Here is an 18,924-nt window from a genome sequence, read left to right as displayed (position 1 = left end):
CTCAGTTTTTTGAATGCTGAATTTTAATCTAGCTTTGTCTCTCTCCTCTTTCACCCTCATCAAGAGGCTCTACAGTTCCTCTTTGCTGTTATAAGAGTGGCGTCATCTGCATATCTGAAGTTATTAATATTTCTCCAGGTAGTCTTCATTCAGCTTGTGCTTCATCCAGCCCAGCAATTCTCACGATGTACTTTACAAATCAGTTAATAAACAGAGTGACAGTGTACAGCCTTGACGCATTCCTTTCCCAATTTGGAACCAGTCCGTTGTTCCATGTCTGATTCTAACTGTTGCTTCTTGACCTGCATACAGATTTCTCAGGAGGCAGGTCAGGTGGTCTGGTATTCCCATCTCTAAGAATTTTCCACAGTTCGTTGTCATCTACACAGTCGAAGACTTCAGTATAGTTAATGAAGCAGAAGTGGATGTTTTTGGAATTCTCTTGCTTTTTCTGTGATCCAACAGATGCTGGCAATTTGATCTCTGGTTCCTCTGCCTTTTCTAAATTGAGGTTATACATCTGGAAGTTCTTGGTTCATGTATTGTTGAAGCCTAGCTTGATGGATTTTGAGCGTAACCTTGCTAGCATTTAAAATGAGTAGTTATAACATGTGTTGGCATTGCCCTTCATTGGGATTGGAATGAAAACTGATCTTTTCCTGTCCTGTGGCCACGGTGAAGTTTTCCAAATTTGCTGGCATATTGAGTGCAGCACTTCGACAGCATCATCTTTTAGGATTTGAAATAGCTCAACTGGAATTCCATCACCTCCATGGCTTTGTTCATAGTGATGCTTCCTAAGACCCACCTGACTTCACACTCTAGGATGTCTGGCTCTAGGTCAGAGCTGAGTGATCATACCATTGTTGTTATCCAGATCATTAAGATCTTTTTTGTGTAGTTCTTCTGTGTATTCTTGCCACCTCTTAATATCTTCCGCTTCTGTTAGGTCCATACTGTTGTCTTTTATTGTGCCCATCTTTCATGAAATATTCCTTTGATATCTCCAATTTTCTTGAAGAGATCACTAGTCTTTCCCATTCTGTTGTTTTCCTCTGTTTCTTTGCATTCATCACTGAGGAAGGCTTTCTTATTTCTCCTTGCTATTCTGTGGAACTATGCATTCAGATGGGTATATCTCCTTTTCTCGTTTGCCTTTTGTTTCTCTTCTTTTCTCAGCTATTTGTAAGGCCTCCTCAGACAACCATTTTGCCTTTTTTGCATTTCTTTTTCTTGGTGTTTTTTCACCTCCTCCTGTACAGTGTCACAAAGCTCTGTCCATAGATCTTCAAGCATTCTATCAGATCTAATCCCTTTAATCTATTTGTTATTTCCACTGTATAATTAGTAAGGGATTTGATTTAGGTCATACCTAAATGGCCTAGTGATGTTCCCTACTTTCTTCAATTTAAGTCTGAATTTTGCAATATGGAGTTCATGATCTGAGCCACACTCAGCTCCTGGTCTTGTTTTTGCTGACTGTATAGAGCTTCTCCATTTTCAGCTGGGAAGAATATAATCAATCCGATTTTGGTATTGACCATTTGGTGATGTCCATGTATAAAGTCGTCTCTTGTGTTGTTGGAAGAGGGTGTTTGCTATGACCAATGCGTTCTCTTGGCAAAACACTGTTAGACCCTTTTCCCTGCTTCATTTTGTACTCCCAAGGCCAAACTTGCCTGTTACTCCACATATGTCTCTTGCCTTCCTACTTTTGCATTCCAGTCCCCTATGATGAAAGGACTTTTTTTTTTTTTGGTGTTAGTTCTAGAAGGTCTTGTAGGTCTTCATAGAACTGTTCAACTGAAGCTTCTTTGTCATTAGTGGTTGGGGGATTGAATCTGGGTGTCCTGCATTGCAGGCAGATTCTTTATAGTCTGAGTCAACAGGGAAGCCCATTTTGTCAATAGATACCTTTAATCTAAATGGGAGTTTCAGTAAGGCTCATTGCTTTTATTCCTTAGGCAGTTTGTCATCTATTAGGAAGTCATAAGGACCATCTTTTGTCATTTGTTATTTTGGATATATTTTGACAAGGGGTAGATATTTCTCTACTGCTCTGTTTACTTTTCAAAAATAAGCTAAGGTTATTATCTTTCAGTGTTTTGGCCTTGTTTATTAAGTTGTGTTTTTCTTTTTAAAATTGTGGTATAATTCATACAACATAAAATTTTCCATATTAAAATATATTCGTTGACTTTTGGTATATTCAGTATGTTGTCCAACCATACCGCTATGTAATTCCAGAACATTTCCATCACCCCAAGCAGAAACTCTGTACCCATTAGCAATCTGTTCCAGTCACAACCCCTTCCTGCTCAGATCCTGTCCAGCTCTCAATCTCCTTTCTGTATCTATGAATTTGTGTATTTGAACATTCCTTATGGATGAAATCATAAAATATGTGGCCTTCTGTGTCTTCTTTCATTTAGTATAATGATTTGAAAGTTTATTCATGTTACATATAGTATATATTAGTACTCCATTTCTTTTTATTGCAAAACATTCTTCCATTGTATGGTTAATACATTTTATTTATCCATTTTCAATTCATGAGCATTTGGATTTTTTCACCTTTTGGCTATCAGGAATTCTGCTATGAATGTTGATGTAAAAGTGTTTCTGTGGCCATGAATTTTTCTCTTCTCTATGTACCTAGGAGTGTATAAAATGGCTGGGTCATATGGCATTTTTTTTGAGGAACTGCCAAACTGTTTTCCATAGTCACTATACTATTTTACATTCTCATCAGCAATTTACGAGGGTTTCAGTTTCTCCAAAGCTTATATTTTTGTAATAATGATAAGAGCTAATATTGAAAACTTATATACTAGATCCTATGCTGTTTTACATACAGTATCATTTACTTCACAGCACAAACTAGATCACGGAGAATAAATAACTCCCAAAGTTACATAAATAGTAGATGATGAAGCAAGGATTGAATATAGGTTTGTCTTATGCCACAAAATGAATACTTAACGCTCTGTATATTGGAAAGTATTTTCACACTTTTAACTTTGCAAATGTTCTTTAAATAGAGTACCATTTACTCATGCTTTCCTGCTGGTAATGAATCCGCCTGCAGTATGGAACACCTGGGTTTGATCAGGAAGGTCCCCAGGAGGGCATGGCGACCCATTCCAGTATTCTTTCTTGGAGAATCCCCATGGATAGAGGATCCTGGCGGGCTACAGTCCATGGGGTTGCAAAGAGTTGGACATGACTGAGCAGCTAAGCACACACGTTTACTCACGCACGGTGTGTCAGTAGCCACGGTTTACCATCATGAATGAATTGCCTGGGATGATGTAGTAAGAATTCTGGATTTCTAATGGGGAAAGAGCCTGAACACTGCTGATTACTAGGTATGTAAGTTTAGTCAGTTCTTGTGAACGTATATGTGAATTCTCTCAGCATGCTGCTGCTGCTGCTGCTGCTAGGTCGACTCTGTGCGACCCCATAGACGGCAGCCCATCAGGCTCCCCTGTCCCTGGAATTCTCCAAGCAAGAACACTGGAGTGAGTTGCCATTTCCTTCTCCAATGCATGGAAGTGAAAAGTGAAAGTGAAGTGGCTCAGTTGTATCCAACTCCTAGCGACCCCATGGACTGCAGCCTACCAGGCTCCCCTGTCCATGGGATTTGCCAGGCAAGAGTACTGGAGTGGGTTGCCATTGCCTTCTCCAGCATAGTACTTATCAAATAGTTGGAACCCAGCAAGTGTTTTAAATATTAAAAATAAATTATCAGAAAAACAGTAACAAGTTAACTTTTTTTCTTTTCTGTGTCTGGCATTCTTTTGGAATTGACAGCAACTTAGACTAAATTATTTATACTTGTAGATACAGAAGTGTTGGGTTGCATCTGCTTTAGTTTTTCTTCCGAACTTCAAGTGGTCCAGTTAATGTTTTGTGTTGATAATATATCTGAAGACTTTTCCAGTCAGAGGGATCAGTGCCTTAATTATGGCTGGGAAATCTGTGCAAGTGTGCTCTTGTAGTAGACTTCAGAAACCTGCTTTTCCTCTCCAGAGGTTGTTCTTTTTTCCCCCCAAGTGTGCACACTTGTATTAGTCAGGACCTCTCCATTGTATACTCAGATATTGCTCCTTTACCTATAACTCTAGTATCAATGTGTTTTGAAAGAAGTTACATTAAAATAGCAATTTAAGGTTATCACTTTAGCTATTAACCAGATAAACCTGGGAAGTAAAAGTAGAATCTCCTAAAATTTTCTAAGTATAAAAAACTTTAGGAATCCATTAAAAATATTATGTTAATGATGTGTATGTGTCTTGACTCTTGCTGAGCTGAAAATGAAATGGAGTATATATGCTGTAGTGATAACTTTATTGTAGTGTTTTTAAAACTTATTTTGATTATTGCCTATAGCATGAAATGTATATTTCTTGAGATTTAACAAGTTGCCAAATGCAGTAAATAACCCTTCCTCCTACCACATGCAAAAATTAACTCAAAATGGGTTAACAGCTTAATTGAAAGAGCTAGAACCATAATCCTATTGGAATAAAACTTAGGGATAGATCTTTATGACCTTCAGCTTGGGAATAGAGTTTTAAATTTTGACACCAAAAGCATGTAAGCAAGAAGAAAAACAGTACATGAATTCGACTTTATCAAAATGAAAAACTGTTGTCCATCAAATAATGTTATGAAGAAAGTGAAAGGACTACCCACATCATGGAAGAAAATAATTTGCAAATTGTATGATTGATAAGAAAATATATAGACTATAGAGGGATTCCTAAAAACAACAAAAAGACCAAACCAATTTAAAAAATGTGCAAAATATTTAAGTAGACATTTCTTCAGAGATATGCAGCAATTAATAATTAGCACATGAAAAGATAATCAACATCATTAGTCATGGATGAAATGAAAATCAGAAACTCAGTATTACTTTATACCTAATAGAGTAACTCTTTTTTTTTTTTTGTTTTGTTTTGTTTTGTTGGATACTGGTCTGCTGTGCACTGCCGACTCTTCAGAAACACACACTGACAGAATCCCATGTTGTCAGCTGCTCCATTACCCCATACACATGACTTAAATGTGATGGGAGGGAAAAATGGGCTGCTGGGAGCTGAGGGCAGGGCAGGGACTGTGACCTCAAGTGCAATCAGACCTTTTACCAATCATCACTGACAGAGTAACTCTTAAAGGAAAATAATAAATATTGATGAGTTTGTGGAGATGCTAAAACTGATGGGAATACAGAATGGTGCAGCTGATGTGGAAAACCATTTGGCCCATCCTTAAATTTGGAAGGAATGATGCTAAAGCTGAAACTCCAGTACTTTGGCCACCTCATGCAAAGAGTTGACTCATTGGAAAAGACTGATGCTGGGAGGGATTGGGGGCAGGAGAAGAAGGGGACGACAGAGGATGAGATGGCTGGATGGCATCACTGACTCAATGGACGTGAGCCTGAGTGAACTCTGGGAGTTGGTGATGGACAGGGAGGCCTGGCGTGCTGCGATTCATGGGGTCGCAAAGAGTCAGACACGACTGAGCGACTGAACTGAACTAAAAAGCTAAACAGGGCTTTCCTGGTGGTCCAGTTGTTAAGACTCTGTGCTTCCAATACAGGGGCCATGAGTTCCATCCCTGGTTAGGAAGGTTCTACGTGCCATGCTTTACGGTCAAAAAAAAAAAAAAAGCTAAACATATAACTGCTGTGTGACCCATCAGTTCTGCACCTAGCTGTATACTCAGAAGAACCAAAAACAGCCTCAGACATACACTTGTATGCCAGTATTTATTGTAATTTAATTCATAATAGCCCAAAGGTTGACACTACCCAAATGTCCATCAGTAAACAAAATGTGATACATTCATACAATGCAATATTTTTCATACTTAAAAAGGAAAGAACTTCTTTTATTTGCTAGCACATGGGCAGTCCTTGCAAACATTATGCTAAGTAAAAGAAACCAGACACAAAACAACTGATATTAAAGTAGATTAGAGATTATGAGGTGCTTCAGAGTGGGAGGAGAATGGGGAGTTAATTGCTTAAAGCTTAAAGATCTTCTGTTTGAAGGGAATTCCCTGACAATCCAGTGATTGGGATTCCACCCTTTTACTGCGGAGGGCCTGGATTCAGTCCCTGGTTGGGGAACTAATATCCCACAAGCCAAGTGGTGTGGCCAAAAGAAAGAGTTTTTGTCTGGATAATAAAAAAAACTTTTGGAAGTAAGAAGTATCAATGATTATACAACATTGTGAATGTGATTGATTAATGCCACTAAATTATACACTTATTGACTAAAATGGTGAATTTTTGTTTTTATACAAAAATATTTCTCTACATACTAAATTCATGTATAGCTCCACAATATATAAAAATGCAACAGTCAGAGAATATTCTCTAGATCTGGCAGTAATCTTACCTTCAACATGTTTACTCTCATATTGGATCCTAACAAGGCAGCCCATCAGTATAATATAGGTTTTGTTGTTTAGTTGCTAAGTCATGTCTGACTCTTGCAACCCCATGGACTGTAGCCAGCCAGGCTCCTCTGTCCATAGTATTTCCAAGGCAGGAATGCCTGGAGTGCGTTGGCATTTCCTCCTCCAGGGGATCTTCCCCACTCACAAATCAAACCCACATCTCTTGCATCTCCTACATTGGCAGACAGATTCTTTACCCCTGAGCCATCAGGGGAGCCTATAAGTGAAAGTTGCTCTGTCATGTTCAATTCTTTGTGACCCCGTGGACTGTAGCCCACCAGGCTCCTCTGTCCATGGTTGGGCAAGAATGTCGGAGTGGGTAGCTCTCCCTTCTCCAGAGGATCTTGTCAACTCAGGGATTGAACTCAGGTCTCCCACATTGCAGGCAGATTCTTTACCATCTGAGCTACCAGGGAAGCCTATATATAGGATTAATTACCCAGAAAATAAAAGTAGAGAATTAAATCAGTCACCAATAATTTTATTTAAATATTGGGTGTTTTAAATATATTTGAAACAAAAGTATCTTGAAACAATGTTTATATACAGTTAGAAGAACACTGATCTACTTCCTGCTGCTGCTAAGTTGCTTCAGTTGTGTTGGAATCTTTGCAGCTCTATGGACTGTAGCCTGCCAGGCTCCTCTGTCCATGGGATTCTCCAGGCAAGAATACTGGAGTGGGTTGCCATGCCCTCCTCCAGGGGATCTTCCCGACCCAGGGATCGAACCCACATCTTCTATGGCTCATGCATTTCAGGTGAATTCTTTACCACTGAGCCACCAGGAAGCCTAGTCTACTTCCTAACAGCTCTTAATTCTCTTTATTTTCTTCTTGTGTTCCAGTTGGTTCTTGTTGTGTTTTTCTGGATCTATCTTCAGGTTTGCATTTATATATGTAGCTGTGGCACCATAAGGATCTCTGATAGACATCTTCCTAATCTCATCTCTTTTATTAGCAAGATAACCTCCATTTTACAGACGAAGACCCTGAAATTGAGAGAGGTGATTGACCTCGACAGGATCACACTGTTGATAGAGCCTGGATTTGAATCTCAATCTATTTTATACTAAAACCTTATATCCCTTCCTATTTAGATTATTGATTAAAAAGTAGATCTCTTAGAAAGAGGAACTTACCAATTATACTCTTTCCACTTGGGTGTATTTTAGGTATATGGTTACTCTTATCTATGGGTATAAAGTAGCTATGATAGAGATTTGATTTTTCTTGCTGGATTTTTGCCAAATACTTGCAAGATACCTTTTACTACTCTTCAGAATAGACTACTTTTGAGAGTAGCTTCTCAAATTTTTGATCTGTGTAAATGTGCCATATTTGTAGGTTAACAGATTCCAGCTGCCTGTCCAACTGAGTCCCTTTTGTAAGAGTTGTAGTATCTTACTTATCCTGATGTCAATCACAGGGTCTAACATACAGCAAAGTACTGATAAAGAACTTTATCCTTTTTGTGGAATAAACCCATTAATTGATACATACCTGTGCTCTAGTCACTTGGGATTTTGGTATTCTTTTAATTTTTAAAACCATGTTGCTTGAGAAGTCTTGCCATTGAAGTATATCCAGTATATATTTTAAGAAATGAAAGAATCTTCCATTCTATATATAACTCTTAATATGCATTGTTATAGGCAGTATTCCCAGGTGGCTCATCAAAATAGTAAGTTGACTCTATAGTTATATCAGGGACTACTGATAGTGTAAATATTTAGTGTCCACTGTCAGCAAGGTCATGAACTTGGGAGATACTATAGAAAATAGAAAGATGATCAGACTTTGTTTTGTTTTAAAAAATATTGTAGCTTTATGGGCCATCTACCCCAAATGAAATAATATTTGTGAAAGGTCTGTTGTAAAGAGTAAAACATTTACTGTATAATGTATTAAGCATAAAGCTTGTTGCTTTGTAAGATACGTACAATCTGAATCTGCCTTCTCTTGAGTATCCTCCGCAGGGTTAAGCCAAGCTTCATCACCTTTTCTGTGAGTTATTGCAAAACAGGCTTTAGTGGGTCTCCTTGACCTTGGATTCTATCCTCCTATCTTGCCATCGTGCAACAGGACTGTTTTTCATCAGTACTTCTGAATGCTTGTTGAGTCCTCATATTTATGAGCAATGACCTACTTTCACGGCCTTGTCTCTTCCCACTCCCACCCCTCAGCACTCATGATTTAGGACTCGAAGGGCTCAGCATAAAGAGCTCTTTTATTTGCCTTCACGTCGACAAAACATACCAAAATATTCACATCCCCATTGGTTATCATATTCTGTTCTGTTTCTTCTTGAAATACTATTTATTTACCTCCTTTTCTGATAAAGCCTCATTCATCCTTTAGGTCCTAGATAAATGTCACCACTTGAATAAAAGTGTCACACTTTCCTCCATTTGGCTGAAGGGTTTCTCTCCTTTATTTTCATAGTAGTTCATGGCTATACCAGTTTCTCAGTTTGTAGATGACTCAGTGACTGCTTCTCCCCTCTAATTACTTGTTTTCATGACTTTCTCTGAATTCTGAACTTCTCAGCGCAGAGACTGTTAATTCATCTTTGCTTTCCTAATACTAAATGTGCTCAGTAAATGTTTCATTTAGTCCTCTGGAAAGAATATTATGTATAAAATAGTTGGACATATTTACATATTTGGTCAGGGATATTTGGTAAGGTTTAATTTGAATGTAATAACAAAACTACATGATTTCTAATTCTCAATCTAGCCTTTGTCCATAGTATGGTTGGTGATAACTGACCTAATTGGTGTCTTAAATATATTACTGATTTCACTATAAATTACTAGAGATACTAATTCCTATTTCTCTTATTTCTTGGCTAAAGCACAGAACCTCCTAATGATAATAGTACAGCCATGAAAAGACTTATGAGAATTGACTGAATTAATATTTTAAGGCGGTTGGAATAGTACTTGGCATGTGGTAAACACACAATAAATGTTAGCTGTTGCTATTCTAGTCAGAAGTTATTGATGGATAATTTGAAATAATTTTTTAAATTAATGTAAAAGCATCATTTTTCTATGTCTTTTGTTTATTCATCAGATATTTGTTTTGTACCTGCTGTGTATCTTATGCTTTGTCACACGCTAGGGATAAAAAGATGACTTCTCAGAGCTCAGCCAAAAAAATTCTTCTTGACTCAGACTTGAAAAGGTTTTAGTGAAAACTGTATGGGATGTAGTGGAAAGATCTGAACCAGGAGTCATAGCTTCAGTTTTGACTCAGATTCAGTTCAGTCACTAAATTTGAGAAGGACATTTCTTAGATGTATATAATAGGTACCTCAGACTCTGTAGGTATAAGACATCTCTTTTCCCTCACGTGTTCCTTTATGCCTTCATTAAAAGCACTTTTATCCTTCCATTTGTTCAAGTCAAGGAATTTAGATGTCACCTTTGATTTTCCTTTTCAGTCACCTTCCACATCTGTTCTTTCAAAAGTCCTTAAAATTCTCCCTTCAAAATACAGCTGTTTGCTTCTTTCTGTTCCCACTACTACACCATAGTCCGTGTCGTCATTGTCTCTTGGGTTAAAAGTTTTGTAGTTTCTGTTCTTTCCCCTCTACAATCTATTTTACACACAGCTGCCATTTTTGAAACATATATCTGATCTAATGTTTCCCCCATTAAAAATCATCTCACCATATTAAAACCCTCCTACACTGTGGTGGGGGAGGGGGGCGGGCGGGCAGGGTGTACATTGGTGCAGCCACTGTGGGAAACAGTAAGGAGGTTCCTTTCAAAACTAAAAATCGAGCTACCATATGATCCAGCAGTCCCATTCCTTGGCATATACCCAAAACTAATACAGTATTTCTTTTTTATTTTTTAATTAAAGTATGGATGAGTTATAGTTTTGTATTGTTTCTGGCATGTAACAAAGTGATTCAGCCATAGTCTTCATATTCTTTTGGTTATCTTAGTCTTCATATTATGGTCCATTGCAGGATATAGAATATACTTTCCTGTGATACACAGTAGGACCTTGCTGTTATTTTATATATAGTAGTTTGTATCTGCTAATCCCAAACTCCTAAATTAGGAGTTAATTAAATTAACTGCTAACCTGCTAACCCCTTTGGGCTTCCAAGTGGCTACACAGACATAGAGAACAGACTTAGGGACATGGGCCCAGGGGAGGAGGGAGAGGGTGAGATGTATGGAGACAGTAACACAGAAACTTACATTACCATATGTAAAATAGATAGCCTATGGCAATTTGCTCTGTGTCTCAGGGGACTCAAACAGGGGCTCTGTAACCCAGAGGGGTGGGATGGGGAGGGAGATGAGAGGGAGGGGACATATGTGTACCTATGGCTGATTCATGTCGATGTTTGGCAGAAACCAACACAATTTCTGTAAAGCAATTATCCTTCAACTAAAAAGTCAATTAATTAAAAAAAAAGAATATTCATCTATAAAAAAAGAATCCGCCTGCCAATGCAGGAGACATGGGTTCCATCTCTGGGTCAGAAAGATCCCCTAGAGAAGGAAATGGCTACTCCAGTATTCTTGCCTGGAAAATCCCATGGACAAAGGAGCTGGACAGGCTACAGTCCATGGGGTTGGAGAGTCGGACAGGACTGAGCATGCATGCTATCCGCTTTGGTAACCATAAGTTTGTTTTCTGTGTCTGTGAGTCTCTTTCTGTTTTGTAGATGACTTCATTTTTTGTCAAATTTTAGATTCCACATATAAGTGATGTATCGTATGGTATTTGTCTTTCTGTTTCTAATTTCACTTAGTATGATAATCTCTGGGCCCATCCATGTTGCTGGATGACAATAAAATGGATGGATGACAAAATAAAATGACATTTTATTCTTTTTGATGTGTGAGTGATATTCCATTGTATTGTATATATAATATATGCCACATTCTTTATCAATTTGCCGATGGACATTTAGTTGCTTCCTTGTCCTGGCTGTTGTAAACAGTGCTCCTGTGCACATAGGGGTGCATCTTTTATAATTAGAATTTCCTCTGCATAGATGCCCAGGAGTGGGATTGCCGGATCATATGGCAACTCTATATTTGGTTTTTTTAGGAACCTCTTTACGTTTTTCATGGTGGCTGTACAAGCCACAGTCCCACCAGCAGTGTAGGAGGGTTTTCTTTTCCCGACACCCTCTCCAGCATTTAACACAATATTCTGAACTGGCTATACTACCCACTGCCCAAAATGTAAAAAATCTTCCCATCGCATTTGAAATTAGATTTTAATTTCTTACCGTGCCTTACATCGTCTGGCCTTTGGTTTCCTTTTCTTTTTCTGTTCTCCCCCTTATTCTGCTTCGTACACAGTGATCCTTTTTTCTGTTTTTAGATATGTCAGACCTTTGTGCCAGCTTGTTTCTTCTGTCTGAAACACTCCTCTACCAGTCTTTTTATGGCTGATGTTTATTTATCAGTCATATCTCAACTTTTTGTGTCAGATGTCAGCTTTTTAGAATGAGGCCTTGCCTGAGCACTAAACCGTTTCTCTCCACTTGATATTTTCTTATATTCACTCATTTGACTACCTCCTAGAATATAAGCTCCATGGTGGCAGTTTGGTTGTTTTCTTTACCATGGTGTCCCAGCTCTTTGATTAGTTCCTGCCATAGAACAAGTACTCAGTAAATGTGGAATCACTGGATAAATGAATCTCTTTAAACTTCATGTTTTTAAATTGTAAAATAAAAATTTCCATCTGAATGATATTAAGGGACTCCCTCATCAAAGATAAACAAAACCAAACACTGGTTAAAGGCTGTACTGACAGATTTATTCAATAACTAACTTTAGTAGATGGAGCTTGAACTCAATTTCAGTTTGCCCAGAGGTGGCTGGTATTTTAAAGGTAGGATGAGGGAGTTGGGGAGATGGTAATGAGAGAGTAAAGGAGTTGAGCTGTGTTAGGGAAATAAAAAAATCACAAAAGCCAGTTATGAGAGTTGGTCAAAGTCAGCTTGATTAGGCCTTTTGTGCCTGCAACTTCTGCAGTCTGATGATTACATAACAAAAGGATTGGCTTTCAGGTCCTTGAGAAGGACACGCCTGTCTTGTAGAATGTATAGATAACATCTCTCAAAGGTTTAGAGGAAAGATTTACAATTTTAAGTTTGTTTGTTTTAAAAGTAGTTGGGAATTCCTTGGCAGTCCAGTAGTTAATACTTGTCGTGGTCACTGGGATGGGGCAGGTTCAATTCCTGGTCAGGGAGCTAAGATCCTGCAAGTGCCTGTTGTGACAAAAAGGAAAAAAAAGAGAGATTTAGAGGTCCTCCAGGATCTGATCAGATGTTGGCTGGAACAAACAATAAATCCTTTTGGCAACCTTGAGTTTTCTAGACAACAGTGAAAGAGCAGGGGTGCGCCCTTAGGCTGATAGAAGCCATTCAAGGTGGTCTAGTCTCTCAGGGCCAGCATTTGGATGTTCATGCTGAGGATTTTGTGGTTTTTCTACACCCTTCCTCCTTTTTAATACCTTTCCTTCTAAACTGCCAAAAAGAGAAGAATTATTGGTGCTTCCATTGTGTATATGAGTCTAAGATTAATATGTTAATGATCTCACTGAGATAAAGTCTGTGTTTTTGCTGAATAGGCATGTCAAACCACCTTTCTTAAACATGTTCAGCTGCTGTGAACTTTTAAATGCCCCCCACACCCCCTACCCCTTATTTTCCATCCTCAACCTTGTTTTTTCTCTGTAGAAGTCAAGAAGAATAGACACAGGGAGTTTTGGAATGACAACAGGCAGGCAGCCAAGAGACCTCCCATGCTGAATGGCATTCAACCTTGCAGGCACGGAACACTGATTTTGTGTGTGTATCAGAAAGACTGTTCCTTAGGCACTATACAGGGGGAAACAACAAGACATAATCACTCATTAGCACATTTAGAGAGAATCAAACTTAAAACCAGTATTATGGAATGATAATTTATGGTGATAAATGTGGATGGTTTGGATATTGGAACATTCTCTAAAAAGGAATTGCTTGCAAAACCAAATTAAATAGGCTGCTTGGTTAGAATCAGATGAAACCTGGGTAATTTATGTGGATTACCAATCTAGTAGGGATCCCTTTACTTTAAGGCCCCAAGAATAACTGTCTAGACGGTCTCTAATAAACAAAGCTAGTTTCTGGTCCTCTAGGCAAACTGTGGCCCCTGTGTCAAATCTCGCCTTTCTGCCTGTTTATGTGTGGCTTGAGAAGTAAGAATGGTTTTCATGTATTGAAATGGTTGGGAGAATGGTTGACATATGGAAATTATATGAAATTCGAATTTCCTTACAAATAAAGTGGTATTGTAAAGTGGTATTGCTCACTCATTTATGTATTATAGAAAATATTGCTTTTCCTGGAATGTGACATCAAGTGGGCCTTAGGAAGCATTAGTACAAACTAAGCTAGTGGAGGTGATGGAATTCCAGCTGAGCTATTTCAAATCCTAAAAGATGATGCTGTGGAAATGCTGCAGTCAACATGCCAACACATTTGGAAAACTCAGCAGTGGCCACAGGACTGGAAAAGAAGGGCAGTGCTAAATGATAAAACTGCTGCACAGCTGCCCTCATTTTACATGCTAGCAAGGTTATGCTCAAATCCTTCAAGCTAGGCTTCAACAGTATATGAACCGAGAACTTCCAGATGGATAAGCTCAATTTAGAAAAGGCAGAGGAACCAGAGATCAAATTGCCAGCATCTGTTGGATCATAGAAAAAGCAAAAGAATTCCAGAAAAACATCTACTTCTGACAGTGTGGATAACAACAAACTGTGGAAAATTCTTAAAGAAATGGAAATACCAGACCACCTTACCTGCCTCCTGAGAAATCTGTATGCAGATCAAGAAGCAGCAGTCAGAACCAGCCATGAAACAATGGACTGGTTCAAAATTGGGAAAGGAGTACGTCAAAGCTGTGTATTGTCACCCTGTTTATTTAACATGTAAGCAGAGTACATCATGGGAAATGCCAGGCTAGATGAAGCACAAGCTGGAATTAACATGGCCAGGAGAAATATGAACAGCTTCCGATATGCAGATGATACCACTCTAGTGGCACAAAGTGAAGAGGAACTAAAGAGCCTCTTAATGAGGGTGAAAGAAGAGAGTGAAAAAGCTGGCTTAAAACTCAACATTCAGAAAACTAAGATCATGGCATCTGGTCCCATCACTTCATGGCAAATAGATGGGAAAACAATGGAAACAGTGACAGACTTTATTTTTTGGGTTCCAAAATCACTGCAGATGGTGACTGCAGCCATGAAATGAACCTTGGAAGGAAAGCTATGACAAACCTAGACAGCATATTAAAAAACAAAGACATTACTTTGCTGACAGAGGTTCATATAGTCAAAGCTATGGTTTATCCAGTAGTCATGTACCGGAGAAGGCAATGGCACCCGGCTTCAGTACTCTTGCCTGGAAAATCCCACGGATGGGGAGGAGCCTGGTAGGCTGCAGTCCATGGGGCCGCTAAGAGTCGGACACGACTGAGGGACTTTACTTTCACTTTTCACTTTCATGCATTGGAGAAGGGAATGGCAACCCACTCCAGTGTTCTTGCCTGGAGAATCCCAGGGACAGGGGAGCCTGGTGGGCTGCCGTCTGTGGGGTCACACAGAGTCGGACACGACTGAAGCGACTTAGCAGCAGCAGCAGCAGCATGTGACAGTTGGACCATAAAGAAGTCTGAGCACCAAAGAAATGATGCTTTCAAACTGTGATGTTGGAGAAGACTCTTGAGAGTCCCTTGGACTGCAAGGAGATCCAACCAGTCCATCCTAAAGGAAATCAGTCCTGAATATTCATTGGAAGGACTGATACTGAAGCTGAAGCTCCAATACTTTGGCCACTTAATGCAAAGAAACAGTTCATTGTTAAAGACCCTGATTCTGGGAAAGATTGAAGGCAGGAGGAGAAAGGAGATGACAGAGGGTGAGATCATTGAATCACCGATTCAATGGACATGAGTTTAAGCTAACTTTGGAAGATGGTGAAGGACAGGGAAGCCTGGCATGCTGCAGTCCATGGATTTGCAGAGTCAGACATGACTTAGCTTCTGAACATGACTTAGCAACATGACTGCTTTTGCACTGTAACAGAGTGTAATAGTTGAAAAAGAGGCCATGTAGTCACAAAACCTAAATTATTTTGTTTGTCTCTTAGAAGTTTGCTGACCCCTGATGGGATTATGTAGTCCTGCATAAGAATTATTTAAGTGTCATTTATAGTGCTTTTTTTATTTGCGGCATTTCCTTTGTGGTAACAATGTGCTGTGCTCAGTTGCTCAGTCCTGTCCCACTCTTTGAGACCCCATGGGCTGTATCCTGCCAGACTTCTGTGTCCATGGAATTTTCCAGGCATGAATACTGGAGTGGGTTGCCATTTTCTACTCCAAGGGATCTTCCCACCCTGGGGATCAAACCTACACTCTTGTGTCTCTTGCAGTGGCAGGGGTATTTTTCACCACTGCATCCCTGGGAAGGTAGTAAAAATAGGTTATGGCTATTTGGGCAAATCTGAGTAATAGGTCTTGAGGGGCCAAGAGGGACCTTGAGGGACTTGAGGGGCCCTCGAGGGGCCAAGAGGGACCTTTGGAGGGGAGGTCTTCAAATAGCATAGTGTAAGTCTGCATTGCTTAAAGAAACTGATGTATGGCAAAACCAATACAATATTGTAAAGCCTCCAATTAAAATAAATTTATATTAAAAAAAAGAAAAAAAGAAACTGAAAATGAATAGCATGTTTATCTCTGAATATCAGCACAGCAAAGGTTTTACACCCTGAGCATTGTAAATGAAGGTCAGTAAATTGAAGCTAAGTAGTGCAGATGCAGAGGCCTGTATCTTAATTCTCTCTCTACCTCACTCTGTCCCTCCTTCCCTTTCACACAGTAAATGATAATCAATAGCTCTTCAGCTGTATTTGGTATCAGTGACGCCGTGAGCCATTGACTGTGCATTGGTAACTAGGTTGTTGGCTATGCTTTGGAGCTGTGTCATTCTCAGCCCCTCTGGGTGAAGTTGAGCTTCCCCACACTCAGCTTTAGGCTTCAAAGTATTTTAGGGGTGTGGTACACAGTAGAGCATTCAAGAAATGCTTCAGCCAAGTCGTAAGCTTTAGTCTGTGTTGTGGACTGTCCCTCTAATTTTTTTTTTTGATTGAGATATTATTGACATACTGTGAAAGTCACCTTTTAAAAATATGCAATTCAGTTTTTTAAGCATATTCACAAATATGTGAGCTACTTTAATAGTAGAACACTGTCTTAACTGTAGAGCATTTTTAAAGTTACTCTAAAAGGAAGCCCATTAGCAACAACTGTTCCTCCCTCTACTTACCCACTAGCAATTTTGTCTATATGGATTTGACTTTTGTGGAAATTCTATATACAAGCACTCCAAAATCTGTGACCTTTTATATCTGATTTTTTTTAACCTAGCATCATGTTTTTTATTATTCATCCATGTTGTACAGTATAGCAATACTTCATTCCTTTCCATGGATTCATAAAATTCCATTGTGTTTATATTCCACATATTATTTTATTCATTCATCACTTGATGTAAATTTGGGTTGATCCCACCCTTGGCTATTATAAATAATATTGAGATGAACATTTGTATAGCATATATTTTCATTTTTGTATATGTACATACCAAGGAATGGAATTGCTAAGTCATGTGGTAACTCAGTGTTAACTTTTTGAGGAACTGCTAACCTTTTTTTTTTTTTTAAACAAAGTGACTGCACTAGTTTACATTCCTATCATTTGCTATTTTCCTTCTTTTTGATTATAGTTATCCTAACATGTATGAAGTAGTATTGCAGTGTGATTTTGAGTTACATTTCCCTAATGACTAAGGTCATTGGTCATCTGCTGTGGTTTTTGGCCATTTACTCTTTGGCGCAAAGTATCTGTTCATATGTTGACTTTTAGCTTTTGTTATATCACCTGAGGGTCTGCCCTGTGTGGTGTTCTAGAAAAATTTCCTTCACTCTGTATGTCTCAGTATTTTTTCTCTAAAAATACAATGCTGTAGCAGTCAAAGGAAGTATGGTATTCCAGAGAATGGAGAGCTCCTTCTTCCTTTTTGCCTTTAAAGATCTTCCACTATAGAGTTCCTGGCCTTACTGCTTGGTTATATTTTTTCTATCCTAACAATGATCTCCTGTGATTCTATTACACAAGTTGGTTTAAAAAAAAAAAAGACGACGACACTGGTACTGGAGAGGAAAAGAGTAACCCCTCCCAGGAGGGCCAGCTTAGTCTTATTCCTAAGTTGAGATGGTTATGTAAGCAGTCTCACTTGCCTTTTTGTTTTTCTCCTCCCAGCCTTTCTAGCCAGTTTCCCAACTAGACAATCTTGTGCCTTTTGTTGGTTCTTCTCCCTGGGCCTTCATTATACTCTTTGCTTCTTGGATTGGAAAAAGAGTATGAAGTTTGTAGGCACTTTATATCATTTTTCATGTCTACTTCACAACCTTTAAGATCAATATTACTACTGCTCCCCTTTTATTGCTGAGGAAACTGGCTCATAGAATCCATGGCATCTCTCCTGATAAGTGTAATTTATCCAGATCTTCTTTCTTCATACTGTTAAATTGTCTCTGGTTTGCTTGAAATGTTTGTGTGGAAAGAGAAACCTAGAAATTTAAGTTAATGCCACATTATAAAAGCCAAGCAGTGAAATCTTTACCCATAATTAGGAGGACTTTGAGTTGGAGAGTTACTCAAATAAAAATGTGTCTACAATTTGGCATGTTATTTTTAGCTTGCTTCTAGTCTACGCATAGAAATGAATTATTGTCCTTGTCCTGGAGGAACTATGCTATTTGGAGAGGTGGAATCAGATAATTACTTGTATTTGGGAAACTGTGCCACAAAAGTGTACATAAAATTCTTGAGAGCGAAGGAGACAGCTGCAGAGGTCACTGCTTATCTTGAATGCAGTCATCATTCAGTAATAGTAGTCGACATTTTTGATATATTTAAATAGTAGGTATTTCAGAGTGTGATTGGATTGGACTGTGTTTGGCATAAACTTTTTCCTTTATGTATTAACAAAACAGTTAACATAGTTGTACAACAAAACTACCAATGTAAATAAAAATTGCTTTTCTGTATTAAGACCTTAACTTTCTCTTGACAGATATGCCAAGAGTTTAATAGCACCTGGGCATGGGAGATGGAGAAGAAAGGCTATCTTGAAATGAGTGTTGAATGCAAGTTAGCACTCTTAAAGGTAATAAATTTATTATTTGTTAAAATTATTTTAATTAAAAAATCACTTTGACTCCTTCTGGTTGAATTGGGAAGCAACTAGAAAGTAGACATTTTTATTGTTAGTGGAAAAGGACAATAGAATTTTCTTTTTTTAATTTATTTTTTGGTGATAAAACTCTTCTTTAAATTACTGTTTTTTGTTGTTT

At 38.5% G+C, this 18,924-nt stretch overlaps 1 protein-coding gene and 1 non-coding gene across 7 annotated transcripts in view; one reads left to right on the top strand and one right to left on the bottom strand.

Moving 5' to 3' along the window:
* RSF1 (remodeling and spacing factor 1) overlaps positions 1-18,924 on the top strand; it is a 148,176-nt gene that overhangs the window by 63,086 nt on the left and 66,166 nt on the right. For all 6 annotated transcript variants that reach the window (XR_015158156.1, XM_086385757.1, XM_086385756.1 and 3 more), the window contains exon 3: positions 18,645-18,737. Coding sequence is in view for 3 of the 6 variants with exons in the window: in XM_086385757.1 (XP_086241883.1) it covers positions 18,645-18,737 (93 nt within the window). In the remaining 3 variants the exon portion in view is untranslated. The remainder of the gene's footprint in view (positions 1-18,644; positions 18,738-18,924) is intronic.
* On the bottom strand, positions 4,884-5,168 carry LOC147342484 (small Cajal body-specific RNA 6). The gene has a single exon (XR_015158214.1).

Source organism: Bos grunniens, chromosome 29, assembly GCF_055505025.1.
Source record: "Bos grunniens cultivar Pamir isolate PY7600 chromosome 29, Bosgru_T2T1.0, whole genome shotgun sequence".
Taxonomy (NCBI): Eukaryota; Metazoa; Chordata; class Mammalia; order Artiodactyla; family Bovidae; genus Bos; species Bos grunniens.
This window is presented reverse-complemented; position numbering and strand designations above follow the sequence as displayed.